Source organism: Populus nigra, chromosome 12 (genome assembly GCF_951802175.1).
Source record: "Populus nigra chromosome 12, ddPopNigr1.1, whole genome shotgun sequence".
Lineage (NCBI taxonomy): Eukaryota > Viridiplantae > Streptophyta > Magnoliopsida > Malpighiales > Salicaceae > Populus > Populus nigra.
Window position 1 is genome coordinate 3,102,667 of NC_084863.1, and position 22,645 is coordinate 3,125,311.

The 22,645-nt window shown below is 33.8% G+C and overlaps 4 protein-coding genes across 4 annotated transcripts; 1 reads left to right on the plus strand and 3 right to left on the minus strand.

Annotated features, from left to right (window-relative positions):
- Window positions 1–287: 287 nt before the first annotated feature.
- On the minus strand, window positions 288–808 carry LOC133669890 (PRA1 family protein E-like). The gene is made up of 2 exons (XM_062090219.1): window positions 475–808; window positions 288–391 (listed from the first exon to the last, which is right to left on the minus strand). Exons 1-2 carry the CDS (start codon window positions 806–808, stop codon window positions 288–290), a joined length of 438 nt encoding a protein of 145 aa, XP_061946203.1.
- Window positions 809–1,507: 699 nt separating this feature from the next.
- Window positions 1,508–9,055, minus strand: LOC133669252 (uncharacterized). The gene is made up of 13 exons (XM_062089313.1): window positions 8,833–9,055; window positions 8,579–8,641; window positions 8,254–8,424; window positions 7,272–7,403; window positions 6,949–7,088; window positions 6,415–6,501; window positions 6,047–6,172; window positions 5,463–5,612; window positions 4,978–5,049; window positions 3,600–3,701; window positions 2,479–2,649; window positions 2,317–2,396; window positions 1,508–1,797 (listed from the first exon to the last, which is right to left on the minus strand). The coding sequence occupies exons 1-13, from the start codon at window positions 8,852–8,854 to the stop codon at window positions 1,743–1,745; spliced, it is 1,371 nt and encodes a 456-aa protein (XP_061945297.1). The 5' UTR covers window positions 8,855–9,055; the 3' UTR covers window positions 1,508–1,742.
- A 4,525-nt stretch (window positions 9,056–13,580) lies between these two features.
- Window positions 13,581–14,377, minus strand: LOC133669892 (uncharacterized). The gene is made up of 2 exons (XM_062090220.1): window positions 13,867–14,377; window positions 13,581–13,660 (listed from the first exon to the last, which is right to left on the minus strand). The coding sequence occupies exons 1-2, from the start codon at window positions 14,375–14,377 to the stop codon at window positions 13,581–13,583; spliced, it is 591 nt and encodes a 196-aa protein (XP_061946204.1).
- A 3,627-nt stretch (window positions 14,378–18,004) lies between these two features.
- LOC133669086 (receptor-like protein kinase ANXUR1) lies at window positions 18,005–20,853 on the plus strand. Its single transcript, XM_062089096.1, has one exon. It carries the CDS (start codon window positions 18,005–18,007, stop codon window positions 20,588–20,590), a length of 2,586 nt encoding a protein of 861 aa, XP_061945080.1. The 3' UTR covers window positions 20,591–20,853.
- Window positions 20,854–22,645: the final 1,792 nt, after the last annotated feature.

Consider the following 22,645-nt stretch of genomic DNA (forward strand, 5'->3'; position numbering starts at 1 on the left):
ATCACCTCTTTGTAACTGCTGCCAACCGACACGTTAGGAATTCGATCTTATCAACCAGCATTTTTATGGCCTTTCTTTGTAGTGGTTTTTTTTTTTTTTTTATGGTCTCAGATTTGAACCCTGTGATTATTCATATGATGGTCACTGGAGGTTTGCATGCTTATTAATTTCAAGATCTATAAAATTAATCGAGATGTATATAAACTAATTCGAACACCCACGTTAAACTAAAAAAAATAAAAGCTACAGGTTACAACAAACCAAAAATCCAAGCTACCAAAACCAAGTCACCATTCCCCAATTCCACCGTCAGCAACAAACTCCATCGTCATCTTGGGCATAAAGCCTCGATTCAAATCTCCTAAAAACAATGGGATTCCACCAACACAAGCTTCAAATCAAACAAAAATCAAGCTTCAAATCAAACAATGAGATTCCGAGTACAACCCGTTTTGGGTTGCAAAGGCCGACTACCAGCTACTGAAAGCAACCCACCTTCAACAGCACTTTCCTCGTCAAGAAACAAATCCTCGGTGCCCCTAAACGCAGCATGAACTCCAACAACAACCACCCCAATAATCGAAGCAATCAAAACATTCAAACCCACATCAGTATACGCCAATGCCACTATAGTAACCAATCCAAGAACACACAAAACAACTCTACCATCAAAACTCCTATTGAACAGCACAGCCGGACCATCACGCTCGAAATAAAGAAACAACCACGCGACAAATACCCCAATAAACACAATAATAGAAATTGGATGCCACAGAAGACTTAAAAACAGGATTGCATGAAATATCATTGCATAATTTACGCGAAAGTAATCGACGTTGTATTTGATCCGTGAAATGGATTCATCATTAATGGTTTTTTAAATAAGGAAAAAAATATAAAATTCAGGTATTGATTCGGATAGAATCAATAATTTTAATTAATTTAATGATATAATTAAAAATTTAATGATAATAAAAAAAACACCAATAATTATTTGAAAAATAAATAAATATTTGTTATTATTATAAAAGATATCTTTTAAATACCCTTAACCTCATAAAAAAATCAAAATTAAAATAAACTCGACTTTGAAATCATTATTGAGGTAATAAAACCGAGAGTACTCGAAAGCTTTTAAATCTATTCAAAAGCTTCTTACAAATACATATAACAAGTTCTAACAAGAACATACAGAATCACACATGTACTTTCTTGCACAATTTATTCTTTTTATACTTTTCTCTCTTACATTTTACTATCTCAAGCATAAAAAAATCCCTTGATTCAACAGAAAACCTACTTTGCGAGGAGAACCAAGTAAGCTCACACTTCTCATCCAAGACTGCTCGTAAAAAACCCAGTCCAATTCTAAAGTTTTCACAACTTCATATGCTGATAAGCTAGGTGATGAATTACATAATTAAGTGCAAGAAAGAGAATAGGATTTTATTTTTATTTTTATTTTTGAAAATCAACGGAAGAAGATCACTATCTTCAAAAGAAAGGGTAAAAGAAAAAACCTATCAAGTCACATGGATTCATAGCAAAATGGGAAAAGAACTCAACATACTAAATTTATGTCATTTTCTTCTCCTTTTCCTTTCTCCCCCACGAGGATTTAATACAACTAATTTGATTTTGCAGCTTCTTCCAGAATAGGAAGGAAAGAGAAAAACCAGCAAAGCTTTCATAGACAACTTTCAGTCCCTCATCTCAGTACTGATGTATTTGCCATAGACACGTCATGGTTTTCCCTGATCTGTGCCATGAAACTTTCTCCCAGCATCAACTGCTTCCCTGAAAGAAGAGGCGAGTTGCAAGGTTACAAATAAATTTATCCTAAAGATGGCATAGAAAAAGAATTAGCAATGAGTTCTGAACGTGCACGCTAGGCTAAACATGTGTCATGAAATGTAGCCTGTTATAATCTATCAGGTGTGCTCATGCAATGAGGGAAAAACTCATTTATTGCTTCTATGGGTTCTGAAAGTTCTGCAGAGGTGCTCCAAAGTACCGAAATGCAATGCAGCACAAAACAAGATTAAGTCTAGTGCAGAATGTGGAGACTGTTGCAAAATAACCATATATGAGATTAACTAACAAAAAATAAAGAATCTCCAAATAGAAAAACAAAATAAAATTGTAGAGATACCATTTAATTCACAACCAGAAATGCTTGTATTCTATGTTCATTATACAAATTCATCCCTCCACTCCTCAACAATCACACAAAGGAGTTATTTTTAAATGGAAAGAGAACAGAAGTTTGAAGGGTCAGAGAAGCAAAAATTTGTAACGTAGTTTTTGATCACATACCTAAAGGATTTCACAAGCTCCTTATTTTCAGGGTCAAGCTTCACACCCTCGTAAAAGGAATTTGCTGCTTCATCAAACCTCTGCAAGTAGAAGGCAATCAAGAAATGCTAGACAATGTAAATCAGTACAACACCCATGGAAAAAAGAAAAGAAAAGGCATACCTGCAACAAGCGCAGAGCTGCGCCTTCCCGATACCAAGCTTTTGGCCAATCAGGTTTTAGCTCTCTGCAGGCCTTTGCATCAGCTAATGCTTGGTCAGGTTTCCCCAATCGAATCCAACACAGGCTTCTATTCGAAAGCACAGCAGCATTTGTGGGATCCAGATCAATTGCCTGCAAATGCAACATCAACCTTCTATTCAGTCAAGATCCAGAAAGCTATCCAATAATGATGGTCAGTCAGTCAACTAAGAATTCTTCAATGTTGGGTATACAACTTTAATAATAAAGTATCAGAAAGCAACCACAAGCACCTAGAAAGGAACATTTGCTTGTGTTTTTCTAGATCTTCTGGCATTCCATCTAAGGCTTGACTACTTTAAAACAAAATTTGCTCCATTAAATATCCCATCTTGACATATAACCCATTCCACAAACAATTCAACTACTTTCCATATTAAAGGGAAACACAAATTTAGATTTTAACACCTAATTCTTTAGACAATCATGACTCATGTAGGGTGTCCAAAGATCCAATGTATGACATGAGTTTCGGTAAAATTTCAAAATAGGATTAGACTATCTATCCTTATATATCAGGATAATTCTCCAATATGTCCTTGAATCCCTAATTGATTCAATTTTATCCTTGAATATAAGTTAAGTTTCTAATATATTCTTTTGGCAAGATTTTTAGGCTAAAGCACAGGAAAAAGTCACGTGATTTGCACATGAAAACCTTCCGTTTGTCTAGCTTGGAAGGGCATTTTAAGAATAAAAATAGCTGTATGCACATCACATGACTAATTCCAGTAGTGTGGCCTGGAAATCTTGTCAAAAGGATAGATTAGAAACTTAACGTATATTCTAGGACAAAATTGACTCAACTCAAGATACAAGGATAGATAAGAGAATTACCTTATTAATAAGGATAGATTGAGTCCTTAACCCTTCAAAATATCTAGTAACAGGACAAAAGTCATTAAAAAGCTAGTTTCCAAATGCCAAATAGCATGTTATTTGAAAAAACTAATTTCATGCATAAGGACCGAACACTCTAATAAAAGAACAAGAAGAAGAATAAAAACTCTAAACCTCTGAAATAGGATACAGAAATGACATACTTGTGCATAATCATTCACTGCTGTAAGATATTCGTTTCGTTTGAAAGCATCATCTCCTCTTGATTTTGCTTCAGCAGCTCTCTCCTTTGCTTCAGGTAACACCTGAAAAAGTTGTTGGAACATTTATTATGGTGAGACACACACTGAAATATAATTCCAACCAAATTGCTTGAGTTGTGGGATCACTTTGCCTTGGCATAAAAGACAAGCCATGATGCAAGGTACATTTCCAAGTGAATTGCCATAAACCCCTAAAAACATCATGAATGCTAGTGTAATGCCATTCAACTCAGATTGGTCTGTTCATGTTATAACAGTAAGATTCTGGATTTGATTTTAGTTGAGGTTGGCTCTTGGGATAATGCTTCATGTTGCCTGGCTACCCAACCCTGTAACTAATTGACAGGCTCAGTTCAATGATCAGGTTGGGATTTGATACATAAAAAACTTATATCTATCTATAATGTGTATGTATTCTTCCCTTGTTCATTAAAGCTGCATAAATGAAACAAACAGGTTAGGAGGTTGCAAGATCTAATTTCCCTATGTTCCAATTGGTTATCAAAATGCAAAAGATTACAGGATAAGGAGAAAAGAGAGCCAAATCAATCTGAACTGCTTCGGTTCAACTCTGGGTTGGATTTTTGGCATTAATAAGTCATCCCAGTCTGAAAAGTGACAGAGTGACAGTTCTGATCCAACCCACTTGTTTTCAGACCCATTCATAACAAATACATAAATCTTAAATAGCATTAGCAGCACTGAGCAAGCTTCAAAATGCTATAGATAAGTGGAGCAAAGAGCCAAATCAATCTGAACAGCTGCAGGTCAATTCTGGGGAGGATTTTTGGAGTTAATAAGGTCAGCTTAGCTCTGAACGTGACAGTTCTGATCCAACCAATTTGGTATGAGGCCTATATATAACTAGTACATAAATCTTAAATAGCAGTGCTGAGCAAGCCACAGAAGGTCTGCAATTAGCATGATTTCTTGCATGTGGTTGAAGGTTCCATGATTTCTTGCTTCAAAATAAGAATAAACAGAACGGCCAAAGACATGAGCACAATTGAAGCATTTGAACCAACAAACAAAACAAATCCACTTTATCACATGCGTTAACCAACTGCCATCATTAGAAACAACTTTTATGATTGACTGCAAAATTGACAAGTAAATCAAAACTGAATTCTAAAAAACATAATTGCGCCCAATGAGAGGAAGTTCCACATAACTGATAATTGTAAGCTATTCAGTAAAACTTTGGCAAGGAAGAAGGATCCATTGTCAAGGAATAAACTCAAAAAGCATCATGACAAAAAAATCACAACAAAAGCAACATGTAACCAGCAAGAAAATTAAATTCTAGCATAAGCAGAACCTCAGGCAGATCTCTTTTAAGTGTTTCTGTATCCCCTGAAGCATCAACTTCCTTTACTTTCTGTGTTTCTTCCTGCAAAGAATTCCAACCCAATCAAAGGGAAATTAACAACAGGAAACTGCCAAGGATAAAATAAAAATAGCTGTGTGAGTAGAATAACAATATCTGGTCAAGTTAGCCTGTTATCAGGTCATTATTTCTCTCTGTTCAGTGAAAATATCTCCATAGCAATTGATGATGTGATTTCTTGTGAAAATAAAACATTCACAACCAAGAGCTCATTCATTAATAGTACAACAGATCCTCATGTGAGTATGTATGGATGTTCACAAACTTCGACCCCTCAATAAGACAGAAAATGTAAATTAGTAATTGTTAAATAGTGATAGCAGATGGAGCACATGTATTTGTGGCTTTAGCAACAAATAGGAAAGCTTATCAAGTCACATAAAATTCATAACCATATCTTTTGAGGATCACAATACCACTTTGTTAGCTTCAGACTGCATGTGTTCAAGAATTCCATCGACAGTCCACTTAGAGATGCTCTTAACTTTTGTTGTCAAGGGGAAAAGAATCTCAACAGCAGCACGGTTACCTCTTGCAGCTGCAACCTGTATTGGTTTCTGACCATCCTATGATGCAAAGAAAATTCATAATCATTCCAAGTTAAAATAAAGTTGAAAAATAATTCCATGAAAGGAAGCACCATTTACATTTTTCTTTTTCTTTTTCTTTTTCAAATGAATTACATTTACCATGAAATTGCAACATTAAGAACTTTGGAAATTTCTATGGGAAAAAAACGAACTTTAACAATGTTCGATAAAATAGAAATCCTAGGGAGTAGGAGAAAACTCTAAATTCATGAAGACAGTCAGGTATTGCTACCCTTCTGCCCCAAAGCCAACCATAAGAAAGTATTGAAAATCAAAATAAATAAAAATATATTCATCAAAAAGATATTTCCCGAACTCCAACCTGTAAAAGCATAGAGACAAACAACAAATAACACTATAAAGAAAGCTACAGTAATCCCTCAAGTAACTGAATGCAGTAGTAGCCTTACCTCATCAGTGACATTAGGATCAGCTCCAGCTTCCAACAAACAGTTCAAAATTTCTGGGCTTCCAATATCAGCAGCAATGTGCAGCGGAGTTGCTCCTCCAGAAGCAACATTCACATCTGCACCAGCCTGCACAGAAGAAATCACAAAAGTCGCTATAAATTGGTGTTAAGCTATAAGCATGTAAGCATAACAAGTAGGATTAAAGATGCTTCTACACGAATGGATGTGATCTCCTAAACAATATTCCCACGCTTTGGTCTACAGAAAAATCCGTTCACTTTATAAATTGCTATAAAACCAGTGACGCAACCAACAAGTTCAAAAAATTTGATAGCCATATACAAAATAGTTAATGATTTAGGAGATACCTGAACCAACAACTCTAGGCATGCTAATGAACCAGCTGCTACAGCTGATAATAATGGAGTTGCACCATCTTCTGTTTCAGCATTAGGCTGCAAAAGAATATCAAGAGATAAAAATAACACTATACAAAAACAATCTAGTCACACATCATTGAGAAACATAAGAGCATGTCCTGAATCAGAAAATATTTAAATAGATTTGTGGAAGTTCTGGAACATAGCAAATAACCTGTTAGAGAAATCTATACATGGGAAAATACCAAAAATGCGATAATTGTTATCCAAAGACTTGGATATCACAGGGATGACTTTTTTACATGGTTATACATGATCTATATAGTTTTTCAAGTGTCGCTACATGATATGTGTTCAGCTTGGATTGTCACATCTGCCAAATTTAAAATGGCTTCTCTCACTACATGCAATTCATGGCTGTAACTCACTCCTTTTGTCTCTCTCTTGTTTGCTTTTACAATTAGTGACACATTTAACTGATAATGAATAACATTAATACAGTGAGAAAAGGGGGGAAATTACATTCGCATGGTGCTCCAGCAACACTTTCAAAGCATCCTGTTGGCCATGCCCAGCAGCCCAGATTAAAGGAGTACCAGCATCACTTTGTGAATCAACCTCAGCACCCTTAGAAAGTAAATACTCCATCAATTCATTATTTCCTGCAAACAAAAGCATGCAATCCAATAAAGAAAAAATCTCAACAGAAGAAGCAGGTGGAATGAATCTAGGAGTAAAACTGATTTTTCTGCATTAAGCATCACAGTGCGAATCATCAGAAAGTTCAAGCAGGAAACATTATCATGCAGAAGCGCAAGACTTGCCCTGTTAAACCCCAAACATACCTATCCCTGCAGAGTGGTGCAAGGCTGTGGCCCCTAAATCACTTGGCATAACAGGATTGGCACCCTGATCAAGAAGATATTTAGCAGTGGCAGTATGTCCTTGCCGAGCAGCATGAATAATGGGAGTCTCACCTGCATATGGTACAATTTCCTTGAGATGATCTATAACAGCAAGGTATCAATAACTGCAAAACACAAATGCATGTCATCTAAATTTCTGAAAAATACTGTAATGAGATGCAAACATAAATGTGAATCATAAGAACATGATTTCGCTTAAGTTTTCTAAACAAGCAGATTGAAAGGAGGAAGTTTTCAACTTTTGTGCATGCCCCAGTTTATTTTCTCATACATTAATTCTGTCCCTGATGGCTGATACCTATGGTGCTCTTCTTTTCTTGGATCTCGTTCAGGTGTCCAATCACAAGGGGGTTAATTCTAACAGCACTTTTCAAGACCTAAATCCATTCATAGCTTTACTATGTTCAAAAATGATGGGGTAAAACTAGTAAAGCTTTGAAAATTTGTTCATGTAATACATCTAATATGCATAAACAATACATCCGAGAGAATTACCTTCACCAAGTACCCAATCTAACAGCCAAGTTGCCAACTCACCATGTTCCATAATCTAAACTGTAAGGAAGACCCACCAACAATGATACCCATTTGAAACTAAGAGACCAGGATCAGGATATTTAAGAGTTCTTATGAATTTTCTTCTAGCAACAGGGTAGTCTAAAACTTGTCCCTGCAAAGTTGATATCTAAAAACAATGACACGATTTCTCATATTGCTCAATTACATGGCCAGTCAAACCAAAAGCTGGTCTCCTTAATGCGTGTTAGTCAGTCTTTGTTCATCTCAGTAAAACGGTGCCCAGGGTTACTTAATTAAATAAAATGAAGGGATTCTCAAGAATAATAAGGAAAGGGTATTCTCAAAACTATGAGTAGGGACAGTGTGGATATAAGAAAAATACCATCTTCATCTTTTGTATCAACATCAAGCTTCAATTCCTCAATCAAATACTTGCAAACCTCAGTCTGTCCTTCTCTTGCCGCAAAATGAAGTGCCCCTCGTTTATTAGCATCCTTTATATCTGCCACAGTATTCGACATTCCGCTTCCTTCATCAAGCTGTGAAGCTATATCTGTTTAACCAAACATCAATCATCAAAATTAAACATTAAAAAAAAACAATAGACCCCATATAACCAGAATACCAATACATAATAACCTACTCCACCAAAAGGCAATGCAAGCCGGGGGGGAAAAAAGGAAAGAAAAGAAAAGTAAAGAACTTACTTTTAAGAAGATCAAGATTCCCTACACAAGCAGCAGTAAGAAAATGCTGAACTTTCTGCCTCGCTGCAATCACTCAGGACCGAAGATAAACAAATTCAAGAACTTGCATTTAGACAAAACGAGAAACCCCTAAAAAAGATATTGCTGAACTCTCTAAAATGAAATGAACTTTGTATAAAAGTTTGCATCTTTATAGCTAGTTATTTTACAATATACACACAAACACTGATGAGAGAGAGATAGAGAGAGGTAACCTGCAAGGGCTTCAGAAGCCATAGTGAGTTTCACAGATGAATGGTTTCAAAACCCACAAAACAATTTTATCTTTTTTTCGATAGTCGTTTTTTATCAATTATTAAGGAACTGGGTTTTCCGGGCTCGGTCTGAAAGAACAGAAACAGAATACTAAGAGGGTCTGTCGCACAACGCAAGGACAGTAAGCACTTCGTCCCTAGAACGTTTCCCTGTTTATGCTTCCAGAGGGAAAAGGCAAATATAGTGAAGAACGGAGTAGGGTTTAAAACTATGGTCCTCTAATTTTCATTCATATCCCAAAACGATACCTAAACCATAGAGATTTTCAATGCAAATCTCTCTACTTTGTCCCCCAGGAGCCCCAACACGAAAAAACAATATTTAATCTAGCCCCTAATGTATTGTTTCGTAATTAATTGAATTCCAAACCATTTGATTATTTGAGTCTTGCCTCAGACATTATCTTATTGGAGAGAGAAAAATCTCATCCTATTTATCCTCTTTTTTTTTTTTGAAACTCTTAAAATTAAATTTAATTTCAATAATTAAATCAATTTTTTAATTTAAAATCTTTTTAAGGGTATTTATTTAAATTCCAAATGGAATTCAATTGTTAAAAAATAACCAAGAGCAAATTAGAAGGGGAGACCCTCTGATTTGCAACGGTAATTTCTCTTGAAATTGACATTAAAAATATTATTTCAGAAATACCCTTAACACAAACCCTATTTTTTACAAAACCTTTCACTATCTATTTCCTTCTTTTTTCTAACCCTGGTAGTCATTTCAAACACTTTCTTTCATAATATAAAATAAATTGGTCCCTCTCCTGTTTTTTTTGCCAACTTTTACCTTGGGATTTTAGCAAAGTTTCTTTTTGGTCATTTTAGTTTGGAGAATAAATGTTTTAGTTTGAAATTTTATTACGTTCATGCTCTGGTCCCTGATTTGAGAAAGAATAAAGAGGGTCATCAAAAAAATTATATAAAAAAAAAAAGTTATCAATTGGCCTCATTTTATTCATGAAAAAATCATTATGTATATTGACAAGTTCCTCTGAGATGTTCTTTAACCTATATATTGTCTTAAAAAGTAGATCGAAACTTGAAAAGCTGTTTGGATTCTACCTCAATAAACGATGTGTGAATGTTTGTTTTAATGAAAAAGCTAGATAAACAATGTGTCATCCGCACAATCTTAACGAAAAAAGGAGGCCAGGTCGTGTAAAATATATACAATTTTTTTAAAAAAATAATAATTTAAAATATATTTAATTATTGTTTTGTTAAATTCTCAAACTAAATAATTATAGTCATACTGAGATGTCATCATTTTAATATTAAAAAAAATAGCATCTTGAAATTATTTTTTAAAACAAACCGAGTTTTGATTAGTCATTCAACTCATCTTTAGATTGAATATCTTTATATATGTTTGCTTTTCAACTTTATGACTTGTCTATAATTAATGTTAGAATCTCTTTATAGTAATTGTTTGTATATAAATCTCAAACTATTTTATTAATTATATGCATTAGATTTTAAGTTCATGATCAAATTTATCTTGTTTACTAGATTGGTGTATTTGCAATTCTAGGATATTTTTTTATTTGTGTTAATATTTTGTTTTTTAATATGACATGTAGCATAACGCAAATCTAAGTAGTTCAAGCTTTATTTGAAAGCCAAAAATTCATTTGAAAAAATCTCACTATTAACAAAAACTGAATGAGGAGGGAAATTTAATGTCCTCATTCTCACAAAGCATTATTCATTTTTCTTTTAATCTTATCATTCAATATTTGATTTTTTTTTATCATTGTCTCATGATTTAAGTTTTGAATTTAATAAATTAACCCGGGTTGTTTTTGTCTTTTTTTTTTTTAACTCTTCTTCAATTTCATTCTTCAACATTTTGTTTATTTAGAGTTAGGCTTCATAATTGTTTTTATGATTTGTTTGCTATAAGGTTATCCCGGTCTCCTTACCCTATCCACGGGTTTGGAGAGTTTAGTCAGGTTGACTCGGGTCTTTTCTTTTTCCTTTTCTTTTTCAATTAATTTTTTTTTAATTTCATCATTTAAAATTGAGTTGAATGGAAATTGAGTTTCATAAATTTTTTTATTTATTTTCAATGGGGTTATCCTGGTCAAATGACTCGGGTTGCGGGTTTGGTGGGTTAATTAGATTTGCTTAATTTTTTTGGTTTTTTTTAAATATTTTTTTTACTAATTTCATCCTTTAAAATTGAGTTAATTGAAAATTGGTTTGCATAATTTATTTTAATTTGCTTTATAAGGGGTTATCCTTGTCTAATGATCCGAGTCACAAAATTTGACAGGTTAATCTGGGTTAATTCTGATCAATTTAATATATTTTCATCTCAATATTAAAAAAACAAAAGATATTTTGAGATTTTTTTTAGTTAAATGAAATTTTTAATAGTTGTTCTAGTTTATTTTTAAACCTGTCAAGTTAACCATATCACATTGAGTCAACTCTCAGACAATTTATTTTTTTTATTACTAGAAATATGTTAGCAACACCTAAATATTTTTTTTACATGAAAAAAATTGATCTAACTGCAACATAATACAAACCAATGATCTAATAAAAATTCTAATAGTTCACATTGTTAACAATTAACAATAAAACACTAATAATTCACATTATTAACAAATTATAATATTAATAAAAAAAATACAAAAATGATGTTGCTTTACTATTCATTCATTATTCACCAATAAACAAATCGCAATTCATATCGCAGATTTAAAAAAAATGCATAGAAAATTAAGAAATAAAATATTAAATACATAATTGAATTATATATTTAAAAAATTTATTTTTTTAATATCAAACACGAACTTATGAATCTATAAAAAATGTAAAAAAACTTTCTACTTTTCTTCATCAAAAGTGAATTTATTGGTAATTTTTAATAATAAAAAATGAAGATATATAACAATAAGCACGCCTTTTATTTATTTTTATATATTTATTTAATTTTTCTCATTAATAATATTTATTATGCATTAAAATATATGAGATTTGATTCAAATTTCATTCTAGGAATTCAAAGTCTTGATTTTTTTTATTATCTTAGAATTAGGTTTAACAATTTTATTCTACTGGATACACATGCAATAAAAATACTAGTACTATGAATAGATGTGAAGGCAATGTTGCAGGTGAGATTAGATTGGATTTTCTTTTTAAAAAAATATTAAGTAAAAATCTAAAAAGCATGGAATTTTAATTGTATAGCCGGCATTATTTACCCACACATAAAACATTGCAGATATATTATGTATTTTTTAATAATTTATTTTGCTCTTTAAAATTTAATTTTGGGCAATTTAATCCTATTTAAAAGCCAAATACTTTTGATTTCTTAATCACATATGGAATTGGAAGAACAAGGATCATAATGAAAAGGATATCAAACATGAGTGGTGTGCTAGAAGTTTCAGGAAAGATACACTTTGATTCTCACACTTTAAAAATAACACAAATTATATATTTTCGGCATCTCAATATTTTCCAATTTAATTATGGTACAAAAATTTATTTATTTTTATTTTTAGTCTTTGATTGAGAGAGAAGAGAGGGGGGTCGCTGGTTCTGACGGCAAAAAAAGAAAAATATTGTTGACACTGATTTAGGCCATAAAAATAATCGATAATTGTGCCAAATGATTCTTTTTTTATGAGGAGAGCTCATATTAGGTGTTTTTTTTACCTTTAAGATTCGTGAAAAAACACATCTGAACTTGAGTTGATTTTTGATTTCAAGTTGATTTTGGTTTATAGAATGATTTTTTAGTGTTTTTAGACCATATATAGGTTCATCACGATTTCTAAAGTGTTTTTTAATTATTTTGGGTTAAAAATGGGTTGCCAAACAAGTTTTTGAATAAAAAAACTTTAAATTTCAATTTTCTAACCTACTGAAATTTGAGCAAAACCATATATCATATCATCTGAATTTTTTTCCACTGCTTTTATACACATTGTTTTGTTAACAAGAAATCGAGAATAGATGGACGAAATGTGACATTAACCCCACTATTTAAGAATGAAAAATGTTATATGTAAAAAAAAAAAAAAACTAAATATTTGAGCTCTGATTTAAATATTCAAATTTATTACTTTATCGATCCATTGTTCTAACCGTACGTATACAATCTCTTGTAACAATCCGTATTCTCTTTAATGAGATTCAGTTAATTTTCTTAGGTTTAAATTCTTATTGATGGTGGAAGAACACATATCACTCAATGAACAATCTAAAAATATCAAAATATATATGTAGAACTAATTATATGATCAAAGGTAATGTAACAAAAGACATTACCTTCAATGGGGATTTCGACATAAAAAAAAAAAAAGAAGAAGAAGAAGAAAGAGGCCAAATAATACTAGAATGAAATTTGCAATACCTCATGGAAACTCTGGTAAAAAAAAAATTAATAAAAAAAAGAAGAGAAATGCATCAATTTCTAACCAAGTTATCAAGAGCCAACGGCAACTTCTACTCCATTGACTGACCTTGTAAATATCGACCCCATAACGCCTCCTCGTGTTTTTGTTGGCCTCTATAATGGTAGTAAATTCTATCAAGACCCTAATGAAAATTCAAGCCAACCCCTTCTCTCTCTCTCTTCTCTCTCTTTTTGGATTTATGTCTTCGTCTGATCTAGCTCTTTTATATGTATCTCTCACTGTACAATCTATCCCACACTTTGATCAATAAGACTGCCTGACCGAACAAGCTACAGCTTGTGCCCAGTGCCTTAACTTAGTCTTAACTTGCTTTGGATCATCACCTGCATGCAGAGAATCAGAAAAATCCAAGTTAATATGATTCTGAACTCAAATATAATTAAGAAGGGAATCTTTCTTTGTTTTGAATCAAGTATATGAAATTAAAATTTATATGCTAGGAGAAGGCTTATTCAAATATTAAAAAGCCAACAATGCCAAGTACTAATTAACAACATGCAATGTTCGTAGTCGTGGAAACTTTCTTTACCTGGGCTACATATCTTCCAATCTGGATCGCCCTTAGGGCTTCCAAATGAAGATGAACGTGTGCCCATTGCTGATGATGATGGTGATTCTCCACTATGAGGTGTGGACACCGGGCTTGGCGATAGTTGCCGGTTAACGGCAAAATAAAGATCCAGTGCTGGTAACGTATTGGTCAATTGTTGCCCCTCTTCCTCTTTAAATCCAAATCCAAGCTCTATGCACCCTTTGAGCTCATTCAAGTCTTCATCTGTCAAGTCATCAGAATCTAGCAGCTTGTTTTTTCTCCCCTCCTGCATTAGTATTTGGCGGCGACGTCTCTCCCATGCTCTGTCACGTCGAGTTTCGCACATTGAAAGTTGCTTGGACAGGCGTTTCTTGTTCTTCCATATCAGGGGCGCCAATGGCATGCGCTCCAAATCATCAGAATCTGACGAGTTCAGTGATGGTAATGACGACGACGAAGACGATAACAACGTCTGGTTTTTAGCCTTAATCTCATTGCCGTTGATCATCTTACAAGTTACAAATGACAGCGAAGGAGTCTAGGCACAATTACAACTATATCATAGGGGCTAAGATATTGAGGTAGCAGCGACAGGAAAAGCTGTCTGTCGCGCCACCAAAATGGGAACAGTGTGGGACAGGGACAGGGACAGGGGCACCTCTGAAAAGCTTTCTCAACAAGGAACGAAAGGCACCAGCCCAACCAGGTCAGGCTGGAATAGATTGAGAATTGGCTTTAATGGGGAAGAGAGGGGAGAGGAAAATGGGACGCGGCTGTCAACGCCTCTGTAGGAAGGATTTGTCAGCCATTCATTTATAAGTGTCAATTTGGAGACTTCTTGTTAAATTTGGAAAGGGCAATAGCCAATTCTGGTCATTTTGTTTCTATTTTTTAGAAATTAATATGACAAACAGAAGAATATAAGATTTCTGTTATATGGACACTTCTTCTTCTTCTTCTTCTTCTTCTTCTTCTTCTTCTTTTGTAATGTTTGTTATTTGAAACTTGGAGAGCTTCTTCTTTCTTTTTTTGGATTTGTTCTGGAATTTAACCTATATTGCTGCCACCTATTTCGGATTAAGCTAGATTGGATGTTTGTTATCTGAGTTTTTTTTATAAAAAAAATAATAAAAAAATTCATCTTTTTCTAGAAGCTGGAGTTTGGGTAGCTAACAATACTAATATTAACCAACGGCTAATCCTTACCACAGAAATAAAATCTAACCCAGCCACCATGTTGATCTAAGATAGCTTACTTGACTTTTTATTCAAGCTGAGTTTCCAAGAAAAGTCAACCCAAAGTTAAATGGGCTTGACCTAATCGGCTATAACGGTCAATCTAGAATTCACTTGGCGTAAATAGATTGACTAGAAAGACTAACTCATGACATGGTGAATTTAATTTTTTTTTTCAAAAATAAAATATTGTTGTTTTGATCGATATAATTAGGTTAATTAGTTCAACACATGATTCATATCATGAATTATATTGAGTTTAATAACTTTAATCATGACAGGTACACATTATTGACATATAAATTAGACTTTTTTTTTATATTGTTTATTAGATCATTTACCCGCGCTATGTTGTAAGTCAGATTATTAAAAAAATTAAAAAAATATCCAGGTATCGTAATGTGTTTTCAAGAAAGAAAAGAAATTAAACCATGTAGGGATTGATATAATTTGACTCGGTCGACTTGACAAGTTTAAAGGTAATCTAGGCAATATGAAAAAAACATAATTTAACTAAAAGAATCTCAAGATGATATCTTTTTTATAAAAATATTAAGACGACAACATATTAGATTCGATTCAAGTCAATAAAAGTTAACATATCAAATTCATGATCTTGGCTATGAGATCGTAATAATCTCATGAAAGGCAAATTAAAAATTATATTGAAACTCAATTTTCAATCAATCTAATATTAAAAAATAATATTAAAAAAATCAATAAAAAAAAACAAAAAAAAACCCAAGTCAACCTGCTAAGCTTAGATTATGAGATCATGATAACTCAATAGAAAAAAAATTTCAATGTTTAAGGATGAAATTGAAGGGAAAAAATTAAAAAAAGAGCCCGAGTAAACCCGTCAAACCCTTGACTCGGGTCATAAAACTATGATAACCTTATAGAAAATAAACAGAAATAAACTATGAAGTTTAATTCTAAATCAACTTAAATATTGAATGATAAAATTGAAAAAAAATCAATTACAAAAAAGAACTAAAAAAACCTCGAGTCAATTAATTTAACTTGTAAAACCCACGACATAGACATAAAACTTAGATAACCTCATAAAAAAATTGAAATAAGCTATGAAGATTAATCCACACTAAATTTAATATTAAAAAAATACAATTAAAAGAAATAATCATTCCATTGTCTGTGCTTTTATGAGTAGAGTAACAATTATTTCTACTTTTCAATTAGTTCTTCTTAATATATAGTAATAATGTTCTTTCTATTTTGTAGATTATAGTCACCTTCAACAAATTGAATTTCATTGTCTAAACTATCAACCAAGATGCATGGCTACTTTTGAATTTCTCTTTAATGGTAATTTTGGTAAAAAGAATATTTTAAATTTCTCTATCCATCTTAACAATACTGTTTTTCCATTTGTAACTTTATCCTAAATTTTGATATTGAAATTTTGAATAATAATAAAAATTTTCAATTTTTTTATTAATTAAACGATTTTTTTTTTGTATTCGTGGAATTATTCATGTATAATCACAATACAATATATCACTGGACAGGAACATACTCTTAAGAAAATAAATTGCTGGTTATTTTTCTTTTCTTGAGACAAAAAAACACTCTGTCATTACACTAATGACATGATCTTATCAAAGCATTTATAATTAGAATGAACTAACCAGATTTTCTGTTAGTAAATAGAAATTAAAGATTTAAATAAGATAAATCTTACCATTGACCTTCAGTTTGCATAAAAAGATTTACAAGTCATTTTCATGTCCTTTAGATTTAAGAAGCAGCGATGGGATGAAAAAAGGGCTAAAATTTATATAAATTCAGAGGATATAAAATTTAATTTTTGGAAAATGAATTTCTCTCGGTAATGAACTGGGATTAAGCAACACAAAGCAATTAAGGATAGCTAATTATCAGTAGACTTGCCACAGCCCAACATACTGCCTTACACCATTTCTTTCGCAGCATTAGAGGGCTTTGATGATGGAGTTACCGGACTCCCAGGTGCTTAGGAACATATTAGGCCATGTTCCACCTGCTCAGGTTAGAAGCTCCTCTCTATCGGTGGCACTATCAAATCCGGCAAAGGCAAGCTTGGTTGTTGATTTAACTGCAAGAGTATATCATAAAAAAAAATAGATTTTTGTCTAGTTATCAACCCTTGCAATGACAAAAATTATTAGTTAAGAGTCATGTACATCCATTTCCACGCTTCATAACTTTAAGCACAAGACATAGTCAGCTGCACTAGCATTGCACTTCACCTGTGCAATGTGGAAGACGTTAATTCCTATTAATTAGATCGAGAGCTCTTTAATTTGGAACATATGTTCTTGCTGTGCTATGTTGTTAAATCTTGAGACCTGCTGGAAGGCTAGAGTTTTGTAATATATCTGCACAGACACGCTTTTTTGGCAATCCAGCAGGTTCTTATGCGGCATGAAAATCTGGGGACTTATCAGCTAGACAAGCCAGTTATTTTTATTCAATTTCAGTGGCTCTTTTGACAACCTGTTACAACTGTCCAAGAACTTCATTAAGCCATAGACAACTGAAGGAAACAAATGCTAAATTTAGCATGTTTTTTAGGCCCTTTAGAACCAATCAAAGCAATAGGATTTACGATTCTTGCTCCCCTTCATCAATTTCCAACTACCTGCCAGTTCCCAACAATGGGTGTTTAGCCAAACAAAACTTGCTCAATAAAATAACAGGGAAAGTTTCATCACCTCTTTTTGCCTGGTTTGATACCCTGATTTGATCCCGGCATGAGTCTCCCTGGAAGATTAAAGATGGCTTAGGCTGGTTAACTCTCCATAAAAGATAATCAAGTAGTCCCGGCGTACAGGAAAAATTCGTTTTTCCTTTCCTGTACGCCCTTTTGCATTCCCTCCCTGTCCATTTCTCTTTAGTCATGCATACTAATATCCATGCTTTGCTTTCTCTATCTTGTTTTGCTCTTGTTTTCAATGCCCTTTATGTGTCAGGTATAGGGTCACAGCCACGGAGTTTGTCTTTGGACTGTGGATCAGAAAATGGTGGCACTGATGGTGATGGGCGAAAATGGGAATCAGATGTCAAATACATTGCTGGAAATCATCCACACGCCAGAGCTCAATACCAAGACTCTTCAATTGTCTCTGAGGTTCCATACATGGATGCCAGGATTTTGACATCCGAAGTAACCTATAACCTCCCCATCATGTTGAAAACCCATTATTGGCTCAGGCTCCATTTCTATCCTTCAGAATATTCTGGTCTCAATATCGCAGACTCCTATTTCTCTGTGGTCGCAGGAGGGGTTACTCTCCTGAACAATTTTAGTGCTTCGATCACAGCTCAGGCTCTCACCCAGGCTTACCTCATCAAAGAGTATTCTCTAGCTCCCATAAATCATCAGATTCTCAATGTCACCTTTAAGCCAGCAGATAGGCCTGATGCTTTTGCTTTTATCAATGCCATAGAGCTGGTTCCAATGACTGACCTCTTTGGTTCGGGGACAATGGTGGGGTTTGCTGACCAAAATTTTGACGCGGTGAGTGCAAATTTGGAGACAATGTATAGATTGAATGTAGCAGGGCAGTATATTTCACCCACTAAAGACTCCGGTAATCTTACAAGAACCTGGTATAATGACGCGCCTTATTTATTTGGTGCGGCAACTGGGGTTAATTTGCAGACTAATGAAAGTTTCAAAGTCCAGTACGGAGAATTGACAGAGTCTGTAGCACCTCCTGATGTTTACAGAACGGCAAGAGGCATGGGATATCACAAGGACCTCAACTTGGCTTTCAACTTGACATGGCTGTTTCAGGCTGATGCCAATTTCACGTATGTTGTGAGGCTGCATTTCTGTGAGTTCCAATTAACTAAAGTCAATCAGAAAGTCTTCAACATATACATCAACAATCAAACTGCCCAGGTTGAGCCTAATGCAGCTGATATTATCGGGTGGACAGGAAAAATTGGAGTGCCAACATATAAAGACTATGCAGTTTTTGTGAAGGACAGGCCAGGCGATGAAGAAATTCGGGTGGACTTGCACCCAGCAACCTATTCGAAGCCTGAGTTTTATGATGCAACACTCAATGGAATAGAGGTATTCAAGATGAGTGATAGGAACAATAACTTGGCAGGACCTAACCCTGTGTTATCAGAAATGCAGGCTCAACATATAGCTAAAGCTAGCCACAAGAAATTTCAGACAGATCACAAAACATTAACGATTGTAGGAACTGCTGGTGGAGTTGGCTTCTTTTTTGTTGCTGCGGCTTGCATTGCTGCTTATAGAAGGAAGAAGATAATTCCTGGCTTTGATTCACATACATCTAGCTGGCTACCAGTCTATGGAAACTCCCATACTGGTACCAAATCAACTATCTCTGGCAAGAGTACTCAAAGCGGTCACCTCTCTACACTGGCTCAAGGTCTTTGTCGCCATTTCACGCTTCCAGAGATACTAAGGACAACCAAAAATTTTGATGATTCTAATGTCATTGGTGTTGGAGGCTTCGGGAAAGTGTACAAAGGTGTTATTGATCAAACAACCAAAGTGGCCATCAAAAGATCAAATCCGCAATCAGAACAGGGAGTTAATGAGTTCATGACTGAGATTGAGATGCTTTCGAAGTTGAGACACAAGCATTTGGTCTCGTTGATTGGTTTCTGCGATGAAGATGGTGAGATGTGCCTGGTTTATGACTACATGGCACTTGGGACTATGAGGGAGCATCTTTACAATACCAAGAAACCTCGTCTGTCATGGAAGCAAAGGTTGGAGGTTTGTGTTGGAGCAGCAAGGGGACTTCACTACCTTCACACTGGGGCTAAGTACACAATCATTCACAGGGATGTCAAGAGCACAAACATTCTGTTGGACGAGAATTGGGTTGCCAAGGTTTCAGATTTCGGGCTCTCAAAAACTGGTCCTGACATGGATAAGGGCCATGTTAGTACTGTGGTCAAGGGCAGCTTCGGCTACTTGGATCCTGAATACTTTAGGAGGCAACAACTAACTGAAAAGTCTGATGTCTACTCGTTTGGAGTTGTCCTTTTCGAGGCTCTATGTGGAAGGCCCGCCCTCAATCCGAACCTACCAAAGGAACAAGTTAGTCTCGCTGACTGGGCTCTTCATTGTCAAAGAAAAGGAATTATTGAGGACATCATTGATCCTCACGTCAAGGGAAATATCACCACTGAATGCCTGAAGAAGTTCGCAGATACAGCTGAGAAATGCTTGGCTGAATCAGGACCCGATCGCCCTAACATGGGTGATGTCCTATGGAATCTTGAATTGGCCCTCCAACTGCAGGACAACCCTGAAGGTTCAAAGCATAGCTCAAAAGGTGAGGAAAGTGAAACTTCTGAAGAGAGTATAAGAAACCGCAACTTGGAAATGCATTATAGCAATCTCAGCCTCGGAAGCAGTAGTGAAAAGACTGCAGAATCAGATGACTCTGGGGATATCTTCTCTCAGATTGTCAATCCAAAAGGGAGATGAAGATAGCATTACTGGTAATAGCTCTGCTACCCGGGATCAATTGAGGTCATGAAACTCAAGCATATAAAACAAGTTTTCTTGGACATCATCATCTATTTGTTGTGATTTATTAGTATTACATAATGGTGAGGCCTGTTTAAATTCATAACACTTGTACTCTACAGACAGGATGAACACACAGTCAAGTCCATCAAGCCTGCTACTCTATGGTTTACTCAATCTATGATTTAACTTATGCATTAAAGATGTATTATCTCGTAGAAGGTTTTGAATCTTTTTTCAGCTTTTTCTTTGCTTGAATTCTGCTTCATATCAAAGCTACTGCAACATCTGCTATAACCTTGAAGCATACAATATGATAGATAGGTCATGCCATGACCAAACGAGGGGCGAAGAAAGATTTTCCTGGGAATTTCTTTGTTCTGATATATGTTCTTCCTGCCACTTTTTCTTTCACTATAACAAGAAGATTTCTCATTTCTTTTCTTCTTGATCTTGGCTGTGTCTGCTTTTGCGGGGTTGAACATCCTGTTTGTAGGGATATCGTGTTCAAACCACACCTCAGTCTAAAACACTCTTTTCTTTTCATGTATTACACAACTAGTGCCATTTAATCAAATCAAACTTTGTCGTCGATTTAATCTCAAATTAAAAAAAAAAAAATAATAATAATCGAACATTGATTTGTAAAACATTTCTGGGACCCACTTTTTGGTAGTCATATGATTAATCTTATCTGCTGACTATGTTTCATTAAATAAAATCTTGATATTGCTTGCATCCACCGAAGTCGTAGTTGCGTATTGGGTTCTTGTAGAATTGAATTTTCTATTTTATTTATTTATTTACTTGAGAGAGATGAATTCTTCTATATTTCTAGAAGATGAATAATCTCGATTAGAATTATGATAATAATTGTTTTTTAAATTGAATTTTATTTAAAAATATATTAAAATAATATTTTTATTTTAAAAAATTATTTTTAATATAAATATATCAAAAAAATAAAAAATAAAAAATAAATTTAGTTTTTTTATAAAACACGGTTCATAATATAATTATTAATCATGGTTTTAACTATATTTTTTTATTTATTAATGTGAATATTCAATTTAGTTCGTGCATACTTTTACTAATCCTGAAATTAATGAGTATGTAATTTTTTAATAACTCAAAAAAATCTCAAACTTGTATTTACTGAGAATAAACTCAAGACTTAACTGTTGAATTACTCCTCAAGGTTAGTCATATAATTTAACTGTTAGGGCATATGTCACTTGAAACGAACTCAAATCCTAAACTAATCAGTGAATAGGTTAATAATAATTTGAGAAGACCTCACTATTAGACAAATTTCATGAAATGACAGGGAATACTATTTATTGATAAATGTCACCCTTAAATATTAAACAGTTTTACTTATAAGTCAATCATGGTTAGAGACGGCAGCCAACAACAGTTTGTTTCTATAATTTAAAAGTACTTAAAAAATAATAATTTTCTTTATTTTAAATTATTATTTTTTGGTATTTTTAGATATTTTGATATATTAATATCAAAAATAAAAAATACATTAAAAAACAAACCCTATAAAATTCACAAACATCCCTTAAATATATTATAAGCTGAGGAGCATGAGGTTAATGGAAGTGTTGAGTGTTTTCAAAACAAAAGTAAGCTTATCATCTACTCTACTTTTTTTGTTCAGTGGAGGGTATCGTTAAAGGCTGCATAGATTTCCAAATTATTAACAAACAATTGGACAAATATAATATCAATGATGAACCCATTTGGAATAAATCAATTCTTTTAGGTTTTATGGGGTCATTACATGGGGACTTGGACTTGCTTATCAACTGTCACACTACGACCAGTGCTGCCTAATCCTGATCTATGTTACAGGCTGTTTGTTTAATTATTATGTTTAAAATAATATTTTTTTTATTTTTTAAAAACACGATTTTAACCCTTTTTAATTACTACCTAGATTTAATTGGTATTCCCAAATCGTTGAAGTAATGATAAACTACAAATAGAGGCGTGCTCATTCTTATG

Coding starts and splice junctions, on each gene's coding strand:
- LOC133669890 (XM_062090219.1), bottom strand. CDS start 808: ATGATATTTCATGCAATCCTGTTTTTAAGTCTTCTGTGGCATCCAATT. Junction 392..474: donor TGGGTTGCTTTCAGTAGCTG/GTAGTCGGCCTT, acceptor TTTGATTTGAAG/CTTGTGTTGGTGGAATCCCA.
- LOC133669252 (XM_062089313.1), bottom strand. CDS start 8,854: ATGGCTTCTGAAGCCCTTGCAG. Junction 3,702..4,977: donor TTAAAAGAGATCTGCCTGAG/GTTCTGCTTATG, acceptor CAACTTTTTCAG/GTGTTACCTGAAGCAAAGGA. Junction 1,798..2,316: donor GAGCTTGTGAAATCCTTTAG/GTATGTGATCAA, acceptor CTCTTCTTTCAG/GGAAGCAGTTGATGCTGGGA.
- LOC133669892 (XM_062090220.1), bottom strand. CDS start 14,377: ATGATCAACGGCAATGAGATTAAGGCTAAAAACCAGACGTTGTTATCG. Junction 13,661..13,866: donor TTGGAAGATATGTAGCCCAG/GTAAAGAAAGTT, acceptor CTCTGCATGCAG/GTGATGATCCAAAGCAAGTT.
- LOC133669086 (XM_062089096.1), top strand. CDS start 18,005: ATGCATACTAATATCCATGCTTTGCTTTCTCTATCTTGTTTTGCTCTT.